This window comes from Peromyscus californicus, unplaced genomic scaffold (genome assembly GCF_007827085.1).
Source record: "Peromyscus californicus insignis strain IS unplaced genomic scaffold, ASM782708v3 Scaffold_9__1_contigs__length_137607984, whole genome shotgun sequence".
Classification (NCBI taxonomy): domain Eukaryota; kingdom Metazoa; phylum Chordata; class Mammalia; order Rodentia; family Cricetidae; genus Peromyscus; species Peromyscus californicus.
In genome coordinates, this window is record NW_026294617.1 from 85,641,347 (window position 1) to 85,653,871 (window position 12,525).

Genomic DNA, 12,525 nt, shown 5'->3' on the forward strand with positions numbered 1-12,525 from the left:
ACTTCAGAAAGTTCTAGAAACAACGTAACATCCTCTAATAAATTCCCGTCTGTGTACATTAGCCAGAATGGCATCTGTCACCCCCAACTTAGAAGAGTAATTCAGATCAGAAGAGATTCCAAGCGAGAAGCCCCCAAGGAAATGAGGGTCTGGAACTCATTCTCAGTGTTTTGAGGTGACAGTGAAATGGCCAGCAACAGAGGAGGTGGGCGGCTCATCTTGACGAGTGTTCCTGCGGCACCTGAGGCCACCGTATAATTGTCACTGGAGGAAGGTGCTTGCACACTGAGAGCAGCTGCTGAAGTCAACCCTTTTTTTTTTTTTTTAGGAAATTATAATGAAGTATTTCAAACAAACACAAAATTGAGTAGCGAGCACCCCCCAGGCCCCCGTTTCCAGTAATGGCATCACCATCCAGCATGGCCTGTAGCCAGCCCATCCTCTTCCCACTTCACTGGGCTATTCCAAAGGAAATGGAATGCATCACTTCATCCCATGCATCACCACCTCACCATGCATTGCTAAAGGATGGCTTTTTATGTGAGTTTGTGGGGGTGGTGTGTGTGTGTGTGTGTGTGTGTGTGTGTGTGTGTGTGTGTGTGTGTATACATGTGGAGGCCAGAGATTGATAGATGTGTTCCTCTCCACACCAAAAAAAATGCCACACCAAAAAAAAAAAGAAATGTCATGCGTGTGTGCACGCATGCGTGCGTGCGTGCGTACGTGCGTGCATGCATGTCTATCTGTCTGTGTATGTGCCATAGCATATGTGTGGAGGTCAAGGGATAACTGAGAATCTGTTCTCTCCTTCAACCATTCGGGTCCTGGAAACCAAACTCAAGTCATGAGATTTGACAACAAGCACCTTTACCAGCTAGGCCATCTTGCTAGCCCTCCCCCATATTATTTGAGACCAGCTGGACATGGAGATAACCATTTGTCTAGATTGGTTAGCCAGTGAGACTTTGGAATCCTCCTGTCTCTGTCTTCCAGAGCAGGAATTATAGGCACATGATGTCATGGCTGGTTGGAGCCCATTTAGGCTTTACCCAGCAGGCCTGCATAAAGAGGATGTTTGGACCACGGGCCTGAGTGCAGCCATCTGAGATGGTCTGCACTTGGCTGTGCTGCGGGGAGGTCTTTTGCTCCACCCCTTGGCTTTCCTTTAAATACCCCGGGGCAGAGATAGTCGGGACCGATGGATTAGGATCCAGGCCCTCTGGAGGCTATCCTGTATTTTCTATCTTTTTCTCTCTCCTCTAGCCTTCTAACTATTTCCTGCTGCTTCTACTCAAGAGCACTCTGGGGAAATGTGGGGGTGAGGGATGGCCCCCCACAATGGCTGGCTCTTTACATGGGTCCTGGGGCTCTGAACTCAGGTCCTCACGCTTGTATAGCAGGCACTTTACCCACTGAACCACCTCTCACCCCAAAGATGACTTTTTAAAGCATAACCACAACAGTATCATCTCATGGTTTAAAGATCAACATTGATTTTTCTGATACCATCAAATATTCAGTCACTGTTTAAATTGACCCAATCAGCTAAGATTTTACTACAAACTGGCATCTTCAAAGCAAACACACTCACATGACTTATAGGTTGAAATTATGACAGATGTCCCTACAGAGTAATGTTAGGCACTTCGGGGTTCCTGAGTAATGGAAGTCTAGGGGACTGAAGGGGCCATGCAGCAAGCAGGGTGGCAGTGATATGTCTCAGTATTTCTCTTAGCCACAGTGATCCAGGTAAGTGTTCAAGCCTAGATCCTTGACTCCATCACAGACCCTATAACCCACCACTTTCTGCAATAGATTCTTTTGTGCTTGGACAGGGTGGATTCTACTAAGTGCAATAGAGACTCACAGGGGGGTAGGAGGATGTGAACAAGAACTCTGAATTCTGCTTATACTTTAGAATTTACAAAATGTTGACACATCATCTTGATGGGCTCCATTTACTACCCCACAGGAGTAGTGTTGTCTTTATCAAAAAGATGAGTCCATGTGAGCAGGGGACCAAAGTCTCACCAACAGGAAGCATCTTAAGACAGAATCATAAGCCTTCAGGTCCTGGATTCCAGGTGAACTCTAGAGACTAGACTTGTTCTCTGACCCCACTGGCCTTGCTTGCCTCATGGGCTTCCATCTCATGCATAAAGAGAAGGCATGGACCAAGATAGCTCCAGGAACTCAAGCAATACAGAGAGCTGAGTCTGGAGAGATTCCCCCCACAAACTCAGCATAAGATGAGCATAACACCTTCCTCCATGAGTTCAGCCACAGACCTGCTGAGACCAAGTCCTTGGGCCTGATGAGCCAGACTACAGCTGCCCCAGCTAGAGCCCTGGCCCCACAACCCCACCCCCAAAGCTCCACAGAGTCCCTGTTCTTGTATGCATGTGTGGAGGTGGATGCACCTAGAGTTGGTAAAAGAAGTAAAGTGGAAGGGACTCAGAGGACCCAGGAGGACTGAGACTTTTCCCAGTGTATTGCCGCTCAGTTTTAAGCAGCACTGGTGGCCTGAGGTGGTCTGGATGAGAGGAAAGGCCCATAGGGGAGCTTCAAGGGCCAGTGCCCTGACCTCTTGGAGGGGCGGGAGCTTTGATCCCAGGGTTTGAGACTCCCATAAATAATACTCCAGGTCCAGGTACCCGGGGGACCCATCCAAAGACTGCTGGCTGAGAAGGTAGACCTGCCTAGTCCCACGGCAGACACGCCTCTGCTGCAGTGGGCTGTGACAGGTTTATAGCCAGACGGCCTACAGTAGTTACCTCAGATTTATCACCCTTCTTCAAGGGCAGTGGGAGCCGCCAAAGGCAGCTTGGGAGCCCTTAAATCACCCTGATGGGAAATGCTGTCAGAGGGAATGGAGGGGCAGGTAGGAGCCATTCAGGGACTGGGGCGTCCTGCTGACTCCTCAGGTTACAGACTTTTCTAGACTGGGATTTACGACCCTGAAGCCTATTGGAGCCAAGCAGCCCTGTAGGAAGGATCCAGGAATTGAGTCAAGAAAATGAGAGTATCCAAGGCCAGCAGAGCAGAGCGGGGAGAGAATAAGAACCCGGATTAAAACCGCTGGCTGCTGTGCTGGAGAGCGGCTTGTCCTGGCTCCCTCCATGCAGGTGCACTGACTAATACTGCCTGGGACTCTCACCTCGCTGCCTGCTTGCTCATCTTGACACAAGGCTGTTTGTGAAGACCTTGTATATGCAGATGTCTGTACCCTTGTGTGTGTGTGTGTGTGTGTGTGTGTGTGTGTGTGTGTGTGTGTGTGTGTGTGTGTGATGTCTGGAGACCAGGATGTATTAGCAAGCATAAGTATGTATGAAAAGAAACCATTTCTCACTGCACCCTGGTAGGTACCAAGCTGGGTCTATATGCCTATAAATTAGAATTGCAGATGGATGGAAGTAGAGGGTCAGGGACAAAGGTGATACGTTCCAGATCCCTGGCCTTGCCAGCCCTAAAAATGTCTAGGACAATTAATTGCTGGGCAGTGGTGGCGCACGCCTTTAATCCCAGCACTTGGGAGGCAGAGGTCGGTAGATCTCTGTGAGTTTGAGACCAGCCTGGTCTGCAGAGTGAGTTCCAGGACAACCAAGTTCTCAAAACCACCAAAAAATAAATAGGTAAATAAGTAAATAAAGTCTAGGGCAATAAACAAGAGATCACGTAGAGAGAGCTGCTACTGGCAGTATCTCCATTTGTTTTATTTTGTGTTTTGTTGTTGATATTGTTTTGAGACAAGGTCTTGTCAGAAGCCATGACTGGCCTAGTACTTGCTGTGTAGCTCAATCTAGTCTCGCACTTTCAGCAATCCTCCTGTCTCAACCTCCCGAGCACTGGGATTACAGGCATGCACTGCTATGCCTGGCTGCCAATATTTAACAGAAAGGTAACTACATGGATTCAAATGGATGGGAAGCAAGAGAAGGTAAGCAGGGGTGAGTGGAAAGGGATGCAAGAAACAGAAAGAGCTGGAGGAAGCACCCAGATGTCCCTAGAGTGAAGTCGAATTGGCCCCACATGGGGTCAAAGGGAACAGCAGGATGTGCACAGGGTAGAGAAGAGGTCCAAGAAGGAAAGCGGAAAGGACAGGAGAAGGGAAGGTGACCCAAGAAAGGAAGGGAGCCAGAGTGGGAGGTGACCAGCAGGGAGGACCATCTGCTCCAGAGGGCACCAGGACCTGGGTTTGGCAACAGTTTCCACCTTAACCACCTCAGTGAGTGACAGCTGGCTTGGCAGCAGGATCCAAGGCAGGCTGCCCTCTGGCCACTCCCCTGCCACAGATTGGCAGCCACCCAACCCCAGCCCAGAGCACAAGACTAATGAGCCAAGCCAGGCCAGGCATCCAGAAGCAAACTTGTCACCTCTGAGAGCGCGTGTGCACAGAGCAGGGGCTCCGTGTGCAGACATGTGTGAGCTGATGTATGTGAATAGGCACCTGGCAAAGTCCAGCTGGGACCACGGTAGAAGTGTGACACCCTTCACATGCGTGAGGCTCCACAGGACATTTCTGTCTTGACTGTACCCTGTACCGCTGTTGAGAGAGAAACTATTCTAGCTATTTCTTTCTACAGCCCTAGCAGTTCCTTCACTTGGCTCTGCAAAGTCTTCCCTTGGTGTCCTTGACTGTGTAGCATAGGAACTTTTGACAGGACTGGCTGGGTTGGGCTGGACTGGGTCAACTCAATTCCAGCGGCCTGAACCAGAAAGGCCAGATCTGGCCCTGACAATGAAAGTGGACTTCAGTTCACTTCTTCAAACCAGACTACACTGTCAACCCCACTCTATGGTTTGAGGTGCTGTACCAGACAGGGGAATCTATGTTTGTAAGTGTGCATGCTGGATGTGTCTGTGTCTCTAAGTGTCATGGAGGTCATGAAGCATCCAGAAAGGTCAGATGTGGGGATTGCTCAGCCAAGGGTCATGTGGACCCCAGGTGTCAGGAAGAGCCCCCCTGTGACTATAATCCTACAATTCCCATACTTTACTAGCTCAAATGTATCCTCCTCCATGAAGCTTCCTTAAGACATAGCTAGAAATGAGCACTCTTCCTCCGTGCTCTGCTAGGATGAACAGAATACTGCAATTGGTTTATTGTCGGTGATTTGTATGCATCCAGACATGCAAAGTGACATAATAACACCTTGTGCAGGGAGGTGTAGGGGTCCCTGTGATCTTCACCTCCTGTTGTTCATGACTTTGTATAATGGCCCCCATCTTTGAATGTAGGCAATGCCTCTGATTTGCTTCTGATAGAATCCGGAAAAGGGAATAAGATGCCTCATGACATCAGGTTGGGTAGAGCTTGATCTATTTCCCTCTAGAAATTCTCCTTGTGGGCCTGAAAAGGGAAGCAGCCATCTTGGAAAATCTGTGTGATGAAGACAGAAGGCAGTTTTGAGTAGCTGTGGATGGCCTCCACCAACACCCTATTAAACCAAAGCCCCTGGGCTCTATGACAGCAAGAATTCTGCCTATAATCTATGTAAGTTTGGAAGTGGGTGCTTCCCCCATCAAGCTCCCAGATGGGAACACAGCCCAGTGAATGTCTTCAGATAGCCTTTGAGACCCTAAGTAGCATGTAAGTCATGCCACTAAACAATGAGATTACATATAATACCCATATACCCACTACTTGATATAAGTAGCTTTACATTTTTATTATGTGTGTGTATGCACATGTGTGTACCATGGTGCATGTGTGGAGGTCAGAGGACAATGTGTGGGAGTTGGTACTATCTTTCTACTATGAGGATCCTGGGAATTAAGCTGGGGTTGTCAAGCTTGATCACCAAACCATCACTTTATGAGAAGTGAAACCCCTCCAAACCATTCCTTGGCTGAATTTCCCCTCTTACCATAATGTCCTCCTTGGCATATGTCCCTAAACATGTTTTATGTGATTTTTAAGTGCCACTTCTTTTTTTTAATGTGTTTATAATTTCCATGCTACCTGGTAGCAATCTATCCTGAGCATCCCTGACCTCAGTGCCTCATAGTAATCCACACAAGCATCAGCTCCCAGCAGGCCAGGGAATCGGCAACTCATGTCTGTGACTTCATGTCAACATAGGACTTGGCCTAAGAAGGCACCTTGGAGTTCAAACCCAGCCCCTTCTCCTTCTATCAAACTCACTTTGTGAGTGAAGGGATTTCTGGTTCAGAAACATGAAGTGACTTGCCCAAAGCTCAAGGCAAACAGCAAAGCAGGCATGGGCCCACCCAGGGCTTCTTGTATCAGCTGGTGGTTCTCAGGTTGTACCTATCTGGGGGTTGGTCTGAACACTGTGTGTCCACACTGCGATTTAGTTAATTGGGAGCAAGTTACATTTCAAGGGAAAGGGGTTACACAAAGGGTAGATACCAGTAGACAGAGATTATGGGTGCCTCCACACAGCCTCTCCACTGTAGTAAGGGCTGAGTAACTTCAACAGTTTTAGAACTACATCCTGACAGGCTTACATTTATTATGGCCTTTCCCACAATGATAGTTTTCATTTAGCAAAAGCAAACTTGTGTTCAAGCTAAGTCCCAGATGTGGAAATAGTGGTCTTCCACTCCTAGCCTCACCCCCTAATGGAACCTCTCCCAGCACAGATGGCAGATGCCCCCGGCCCGCCCATCCCATCTGGTGCACATCTCAATGCAGAGTTGCCATGCCTTCCCTCAGGCGTCTCAACTGGATTGGGGTGCTTTTCTGGGGAAGCTCGCCCGTGCCCTCCACTTCCTCCATCCATGTCCCTCTTCCCCAGTTTAAAACAGCTGGAAGCTTTAAACAGCTGAAGTCTCACTTAATCCTGAGCAAATAGGCTGGGGGTGGGGGATGGGGTGCAAATGAGGGGTGGAAGCTGAAAGCCCTGGCTGGGGCTTACTTCCAAAATCAGGTATCAGGCATCTTTGGGGCTCTGGAACAGTGTAAGCGTCTTCCACATCTGCAAGACTTCTCACCCTAACAGACCGTTGTCTGCCCGGCCAACTTGAACTAGGGAGAAATTTCCAGGCCTAATCATAGGCCCATAGTCTCAGTGTTCAGGAGGCTGAGGCAGGAAGATTGAGAGTGCAAGGAGTCTGGTATAAATGGTGAGATCCCGTCTCAAAACAAACAAAATAGAACTAGGAGAAAAGCAATGTGTCTTACCTGCCGCATCTCAATCATAGGTCAAAGCAGGATATCGGGGACTTCTCCTAAGCCAGCAGTTCTCAACCTGTGGGTCACAGCCCCTTTGGGGGTTGAACCACCCTTTCACAGGGGTTGTATATCAGAGATCTACATTATGATTCATAACTAACAAAAGTCCAACTACAAAGTAACAACGAAATAAGTTTATGGTTGGGGGTCATCATGCCATGAAGGACTGTATTAAAGGGTCACAGCATTAGGAGGGTTGAGAACCGCTTAAGCCCTCTGCTCATCCTGCAGCAAGAGACAGCAGGGGGCACCCTACTCTTGTCCAGGAGCCAGGACCCCTCTACTGCCAGCTCAAGCTGCCAGCACAAAGCTTGAGAGGAGGCTGATAGGGAGTGGATAACTTCCTCTTCGATGCAATAGTATTAAGAGGTGGGCCTTTTAGCAGGTGACTGAATCATGAGGGCTCTTGCCCTTGTGATTGGAATTTGTTCTTATGTAAGAGATGGGAGGAGCACTGGGGAGATAGTCCAGTCAGTAAAGCGTTTGTCACACACACAAGCATGAGGACCTGAATTTGATCCCCAGCGCCTACTTAAGCTGTGTATGGTAGCATCCTCTTGTCATCCTAAGCATTAGGGAGATTGACAGGTAGATCCAGCCTACTTGGCTTTTATTCAGGCCAGTGACAAACTGCCCCAGAAAACAAACCTCTGACCTTAACATTCTTGCACACACATATGCATACATTCCTTCACACATATGTACACACACACATACACACACTTGCATATGCTCCTGCACACATACAGGCTCATACACTCATGTGTATGCACATGTAAAGACCTAGGAGGCAGCATATTTGCCCTTAGCCTGTGTGAGGATATTTTAGAAGGTACCACCAGTGAGGAGCACCTCCTCCTCGGCAGACAGTGACTTGGTACCTTGACCTCAAACTTCCAGTGTTCCCAAACTGTGGGCAACACTTTTCTGTGGTCCATTACATTTTTCATTGTGGTGACAGCGTACCTGAGAAACACCATGTAAGAAGGAAGATACAGTCCAGGTAAATGAACCACAGTGGTAAGAACATGAGACAGATCATCATCACACTAGGCAGGAAGTAGGACCAGACTATAAAAACTGAAGGGCTGCCTTCAATGACCTACTTCATCCAGTAAGGCTCTACTTCCTTTGTGTGTGTGTGTGTGTGTGTGTGTGTGTGTGTGTGTGTGTGTGTGTGTGTGTGTGTGTGTGTATTTTGGTTTTTTTTTTTTTTTTTTTTTTTTTTGAGACAGGGTTTCTCTGTGTAGCTTTGGAGCCTGTCCTGGAGATAACTCTGTAGCCCAGGCTGGCCTTGAACTCACAGAGATCAGCCTGCCTCTGCCTCCCGAGTGCTGGGATTAAAGGCATGTGCCACCATTGCCCAGCTAAGGCTCTACTTTCTAAAGGTCCCACAACCTTCCAAAGTAGCATCACCAACTGAGGACCCAGTGTTCAAACACATGAGCCTATGGGAGGCATTTAATATTCAAAAGATGATGGCCTAAGCCTAAGGTATCTTAACATAGCTGATACAAGACTGTGACAGGGGCCCAAAAATGTTTGGGGATGAAATAAATGGATGGTGCAATAATCACACATGGGCCAAGACGCCATTCTTATTTCAATCAGAAATAGTTTTGCCAGGAACCAGAGGGGTTTGGGACTGAAGGTAAGTGATCCAGGAGGGAGCTACGATGGGGAGTCCAATTTCTCTGTGGACAGGAACACAAAGCTGGCACAAGATACACCTACTTGAGTCATGCTGTTACCTCCACGGTGGAGGAGAGAGAGCTAACGTGAGAAGTTAAAGAACTATCTGCACAAAGCTGAAGTTCAGAAACAGCTTGTTCCCTGTTCCTATCATCCCTGTCCCCCAAGTGGTGACGCAGAGCAGGGAACAGAAAGTCTTTCCACTGGTCGCTAGTAGAGTGGAGCACCCTTGTGGCAGGTGACCCAAGAGCTGGGGTTATCCACATACAGCAGGAGTCACATGGAAGATTCAGAGTCTGCTGAGGACCTGGTCCACATTAATGATGTGTCTTCAATATATCTGCACCTGCTTTTCCTTGGTGACTCTAAATTTTATCCCCTCTCAGGGAACAAAGCCCACAACTATACAACAAGGGACACTGCATTGAGTGACACCATCCCCGGGGAAGTTAACACATTAAGTGTTTGCCAAGCTTCACATGTTGGCACATGTTCTCTGGTGCTCAGTTTTTGAGGGGGGTGGAGCAGGAGGGTCCTTGGGAAGGACAGAATCAGTAGTAGGAGACACACAGTGCAGATAAAGAATGATCCAACTTTTGTTCTTCCCAGTTTGGGACTGGACACATCCTCCTTGCCTTAGAAGCAGGAGACTGCCTGACTGCCTTACCTTGCTCTCTGCCACGAACACTAGCCAGAGAAAGCAAAGGCTTTGCCTGTCCTTCATGCCAGCTTCTCTCAGCAAAGAGAATAAAACGGCCCACTTACTTTTATCGCTCAAAGGGTTTCCTGGGAAATGGACTATTAGTTCCCCTAATGTAAAGATAATAGGCTTGTCCCCTTTGGCAAATGGCACAGGCCCAGCACAAATGAATTCACAGAACCATCATGAGACCTCCCAGCAGACGGCAAATGGAGCAGGAATGAGTGGGACCAGGATAGGAACTTTGGAGCAGCCTGGACCCCACCCCACCCCCACCTGTGGGCAGTGAGTCTGAGAAGAGCCCATTCAGACTCTTGTAGTCCTGACTTTCTTCTCGCCTTATCGGACAGGCTAGAGCTGGATACCATCAGCAAAATGAAGTTGTTTCTAGCCAAGAAACGTCAAAACAATGCTACCAACCAAGCTTTCCCAGTAGAGGATTCCCAGGCCCTTCCACTCATCACTGTGGAGCTCCCTGCTGGAAAACACCGCTCCCAACTATACCTACCAGCTTTGCCTCTTGCCTGAGTTCATGTCTTTGAGGTGAGTGGATGCTATGATACAGGGAGAGAGCCTCAGCATCCTACAGGGAAAGGATGCCAGTCAACATGTTGGTTGGACTAGGCTGAAAGTCAAGGGCCCTATAGACCAAGGGCAGAGTGCTTCCCAGAGAAACAGGACTTCTGCTTGTTCCTTTCCAAGCATCTATCTCCCTGCTCTCTCCACAGTCTCATCTCCAGCCCCCAGGACTGAAACTTCTGCAGGAACAGTACTTTGGGGGACTTTAGCAGCAAATGGGGGACCATGGTTCTCAATGAGCAACCCTGAATTTGTCCCGACACACACAGTCCTGGGCTCCTCAGCTCTGGTCTAGAGTTGCGCTCTTAACCCCAGGTAGACAAAAGACCTGCTCTGGCACATTCTGCAAGGCAGAAGCAGCAGGGCATGGAGTCTGTGTAGGCTGTGCTATATTCTTATAACACCTCTTTGCTTTTCCTGGGTACATCTCTCATTTAGGCTATATGCCCCATGAAGGCACAGGGCCTGGTTGGTACCGTTTTGTTTTGTTTTGTTTTGTTTTGTTTTCTCCAAAGGAGTACTGGGCAATGCCAGCCAGGTATCAGGTGTTCAGTGCTACCTTGATTAGTCAGAATGTGGCAATGGGCATAGCTCTACTCAGGCTGGCCCCATGAGTGTGCCATGAGTGTGTCATGAGTGTGTCACTTGCAGACCATTTTTCCTACCTAAGGCTCTGCTTCTTTCCTGCCATTCTGGGACTTCATCTGAATTTTGGTGAGCCCCAGGACTGGCCCATGCAATCACTTTCCCTGACTTCTGTCTCTCTTGTCCCATCTCTGAAGCCATGGAAGGACAAACAGGACAGCAGGGACAGCCTCATCAAGAGTTCAAGGGCAGCTGTCAAGCCCTTCCTCTTCCCTATACTGTTGGGGGGTCTGGATGCTATGAGAAGGGACAACAGACTCAACTGTCTTTCTGTTCTGAAGGAGGAGAGGCTCTGTCTAGAGTCATGGAGACTTTCTCTGAGCCATGCTTGGGCAAAACTTCTCCACCCAGAGCTGCGGTGAACTTTGACAGTCTCTATAGGGAACCTTGGCCCATCCAGAACTCCTGTAGCAGAGAATGATGGTGCTAGAATCATTCTGCGCTTCAGACGGGGACCTACAGGCTAGAGGGCATAGAAGGATCCAGATACCTTCCAACTATATAGAGGTTCAACAAGAGGGATGAATGCATCTCCATCAGGAGAAAGTAATGAGAAAAATTGCCTGAGAACATGGAAGGTTCAGTCCAGGGGAAGTTTAGTGAGCAAAAGAGTGGGATGGGCCAGTTTGCTGATCAGCCTCCTCCTCCTCCTCTTCTTCTTCCTTCTCCTCTTTTCCTCCTCCTCCTTCATCATTTTGTCGGAGCTCTGAGGCAACAGCCCAGTCCTCCTTTTCCTCTGCCAGCTCTTCGAGCTGCTGCTGTGCCAGGAGTTGGCCCACCAACTGCTCCAGGGCCTCCAAGCTCATCCTCTGCAGGCGCTCCTCGTGCTCTTGCCTCAACAGCCCCAGCACGGCCTTGGCATCCTTGGGCCCAAAATGTTTGCCTAGGACCTGGCCCAGCTGGAGCCACAGGGGCTGGGTTTGGTGGGTCTGGTCCAGGGCTGCCTCCTCTGGAGGCAGCATGATAACATTGATGGAGGCATTGGGCCCAATGCTGTAATCTGAGAGGTGTTTGTCATCAGCCAGGAGCTGGCCACGGAACAGCAGGTGCTGCTGCTTCTCTGGCACCTGCAGGTGTTGGGAAACCAGCTTCTTCAGTGTGGCCACACTTTCTTTTCCAGATACCTTCAGGCTGCATCTTCGGCCCAAGAGCAGCTTGACCGTGAGGAACATTGGGCCAGAGAGAAATCAGGAGGGATCCATGCTCTGAGAGTTGCCCTGAAGGTAAAGGGCCCTATAGGTGACCCTGTCACGAAAGGGCCACTGCTCCCAGCAGGGCAAGGGCCCAGCCCACACGGGCAGCCTCTAGCTAATGCACAGTGATGTCACAATGCTGTGGGAGGGCTCATTTCCATAGTAGAACTTTAGGGACAGCAGAGGGACATTGTAGTCATAAAGCATCTTTCCTTCGTGAGGACAAAGGGGAGAAGAGGTGGTGGTGGGGGGGAGGTGACCAGGAAAGAAAATGTAGAGAGAGCTGAAACAGAGAAAGAGGACTGGAAAGACACCGTGTCAACAGCATGTCTGCCGATTTTCTCAGCACATGACTTGGGTACTTTCTGGGTGTTAGCAGGAGAGACCACAGAGCCCCAGGAATTCTAGCACTGAAAGACAGGGCAGGACCGCTAATGGTGTCTGTCTTATATCCACAGCCTCAACTTAATCCGAGTGACCTACAGGTGCTTTGATAATTCCTACCTGTGGGAGAGGAA

The 12,525-nt window shown here is 49.1% G+C and overlaps 1 protein-coding gene across 1 annotated transcript; it reads right to left on the reverse strand.

The window, feature by feature from the left end:
• Positions 1-11,410: 11,410 nt before the first annotated feature.
• Ubl4b (ubiquitin like 4B) lies at positions 11,411-11,986 on the reverse strand. The gene has a single exon (XM_052732222.1). It carries the CDS (start codon positions 11,984-11,986, stop codon positions 11,411-11,413), a length of 576 nt encoding a protein of 191 aa, XP_052588182.1.
• Positions 11,987-12,525: the final 539 nt, after the last annotated feature.

Coding starts and splice junctions, on each gene's coding strand:
- Ubl4b (XM_052732222.1), bottom strand. CDS start 11,986: ATGTTCCTCACGGTCAAGCTGCTCTTGGGCCGAAGATGCAGCCTGAAG.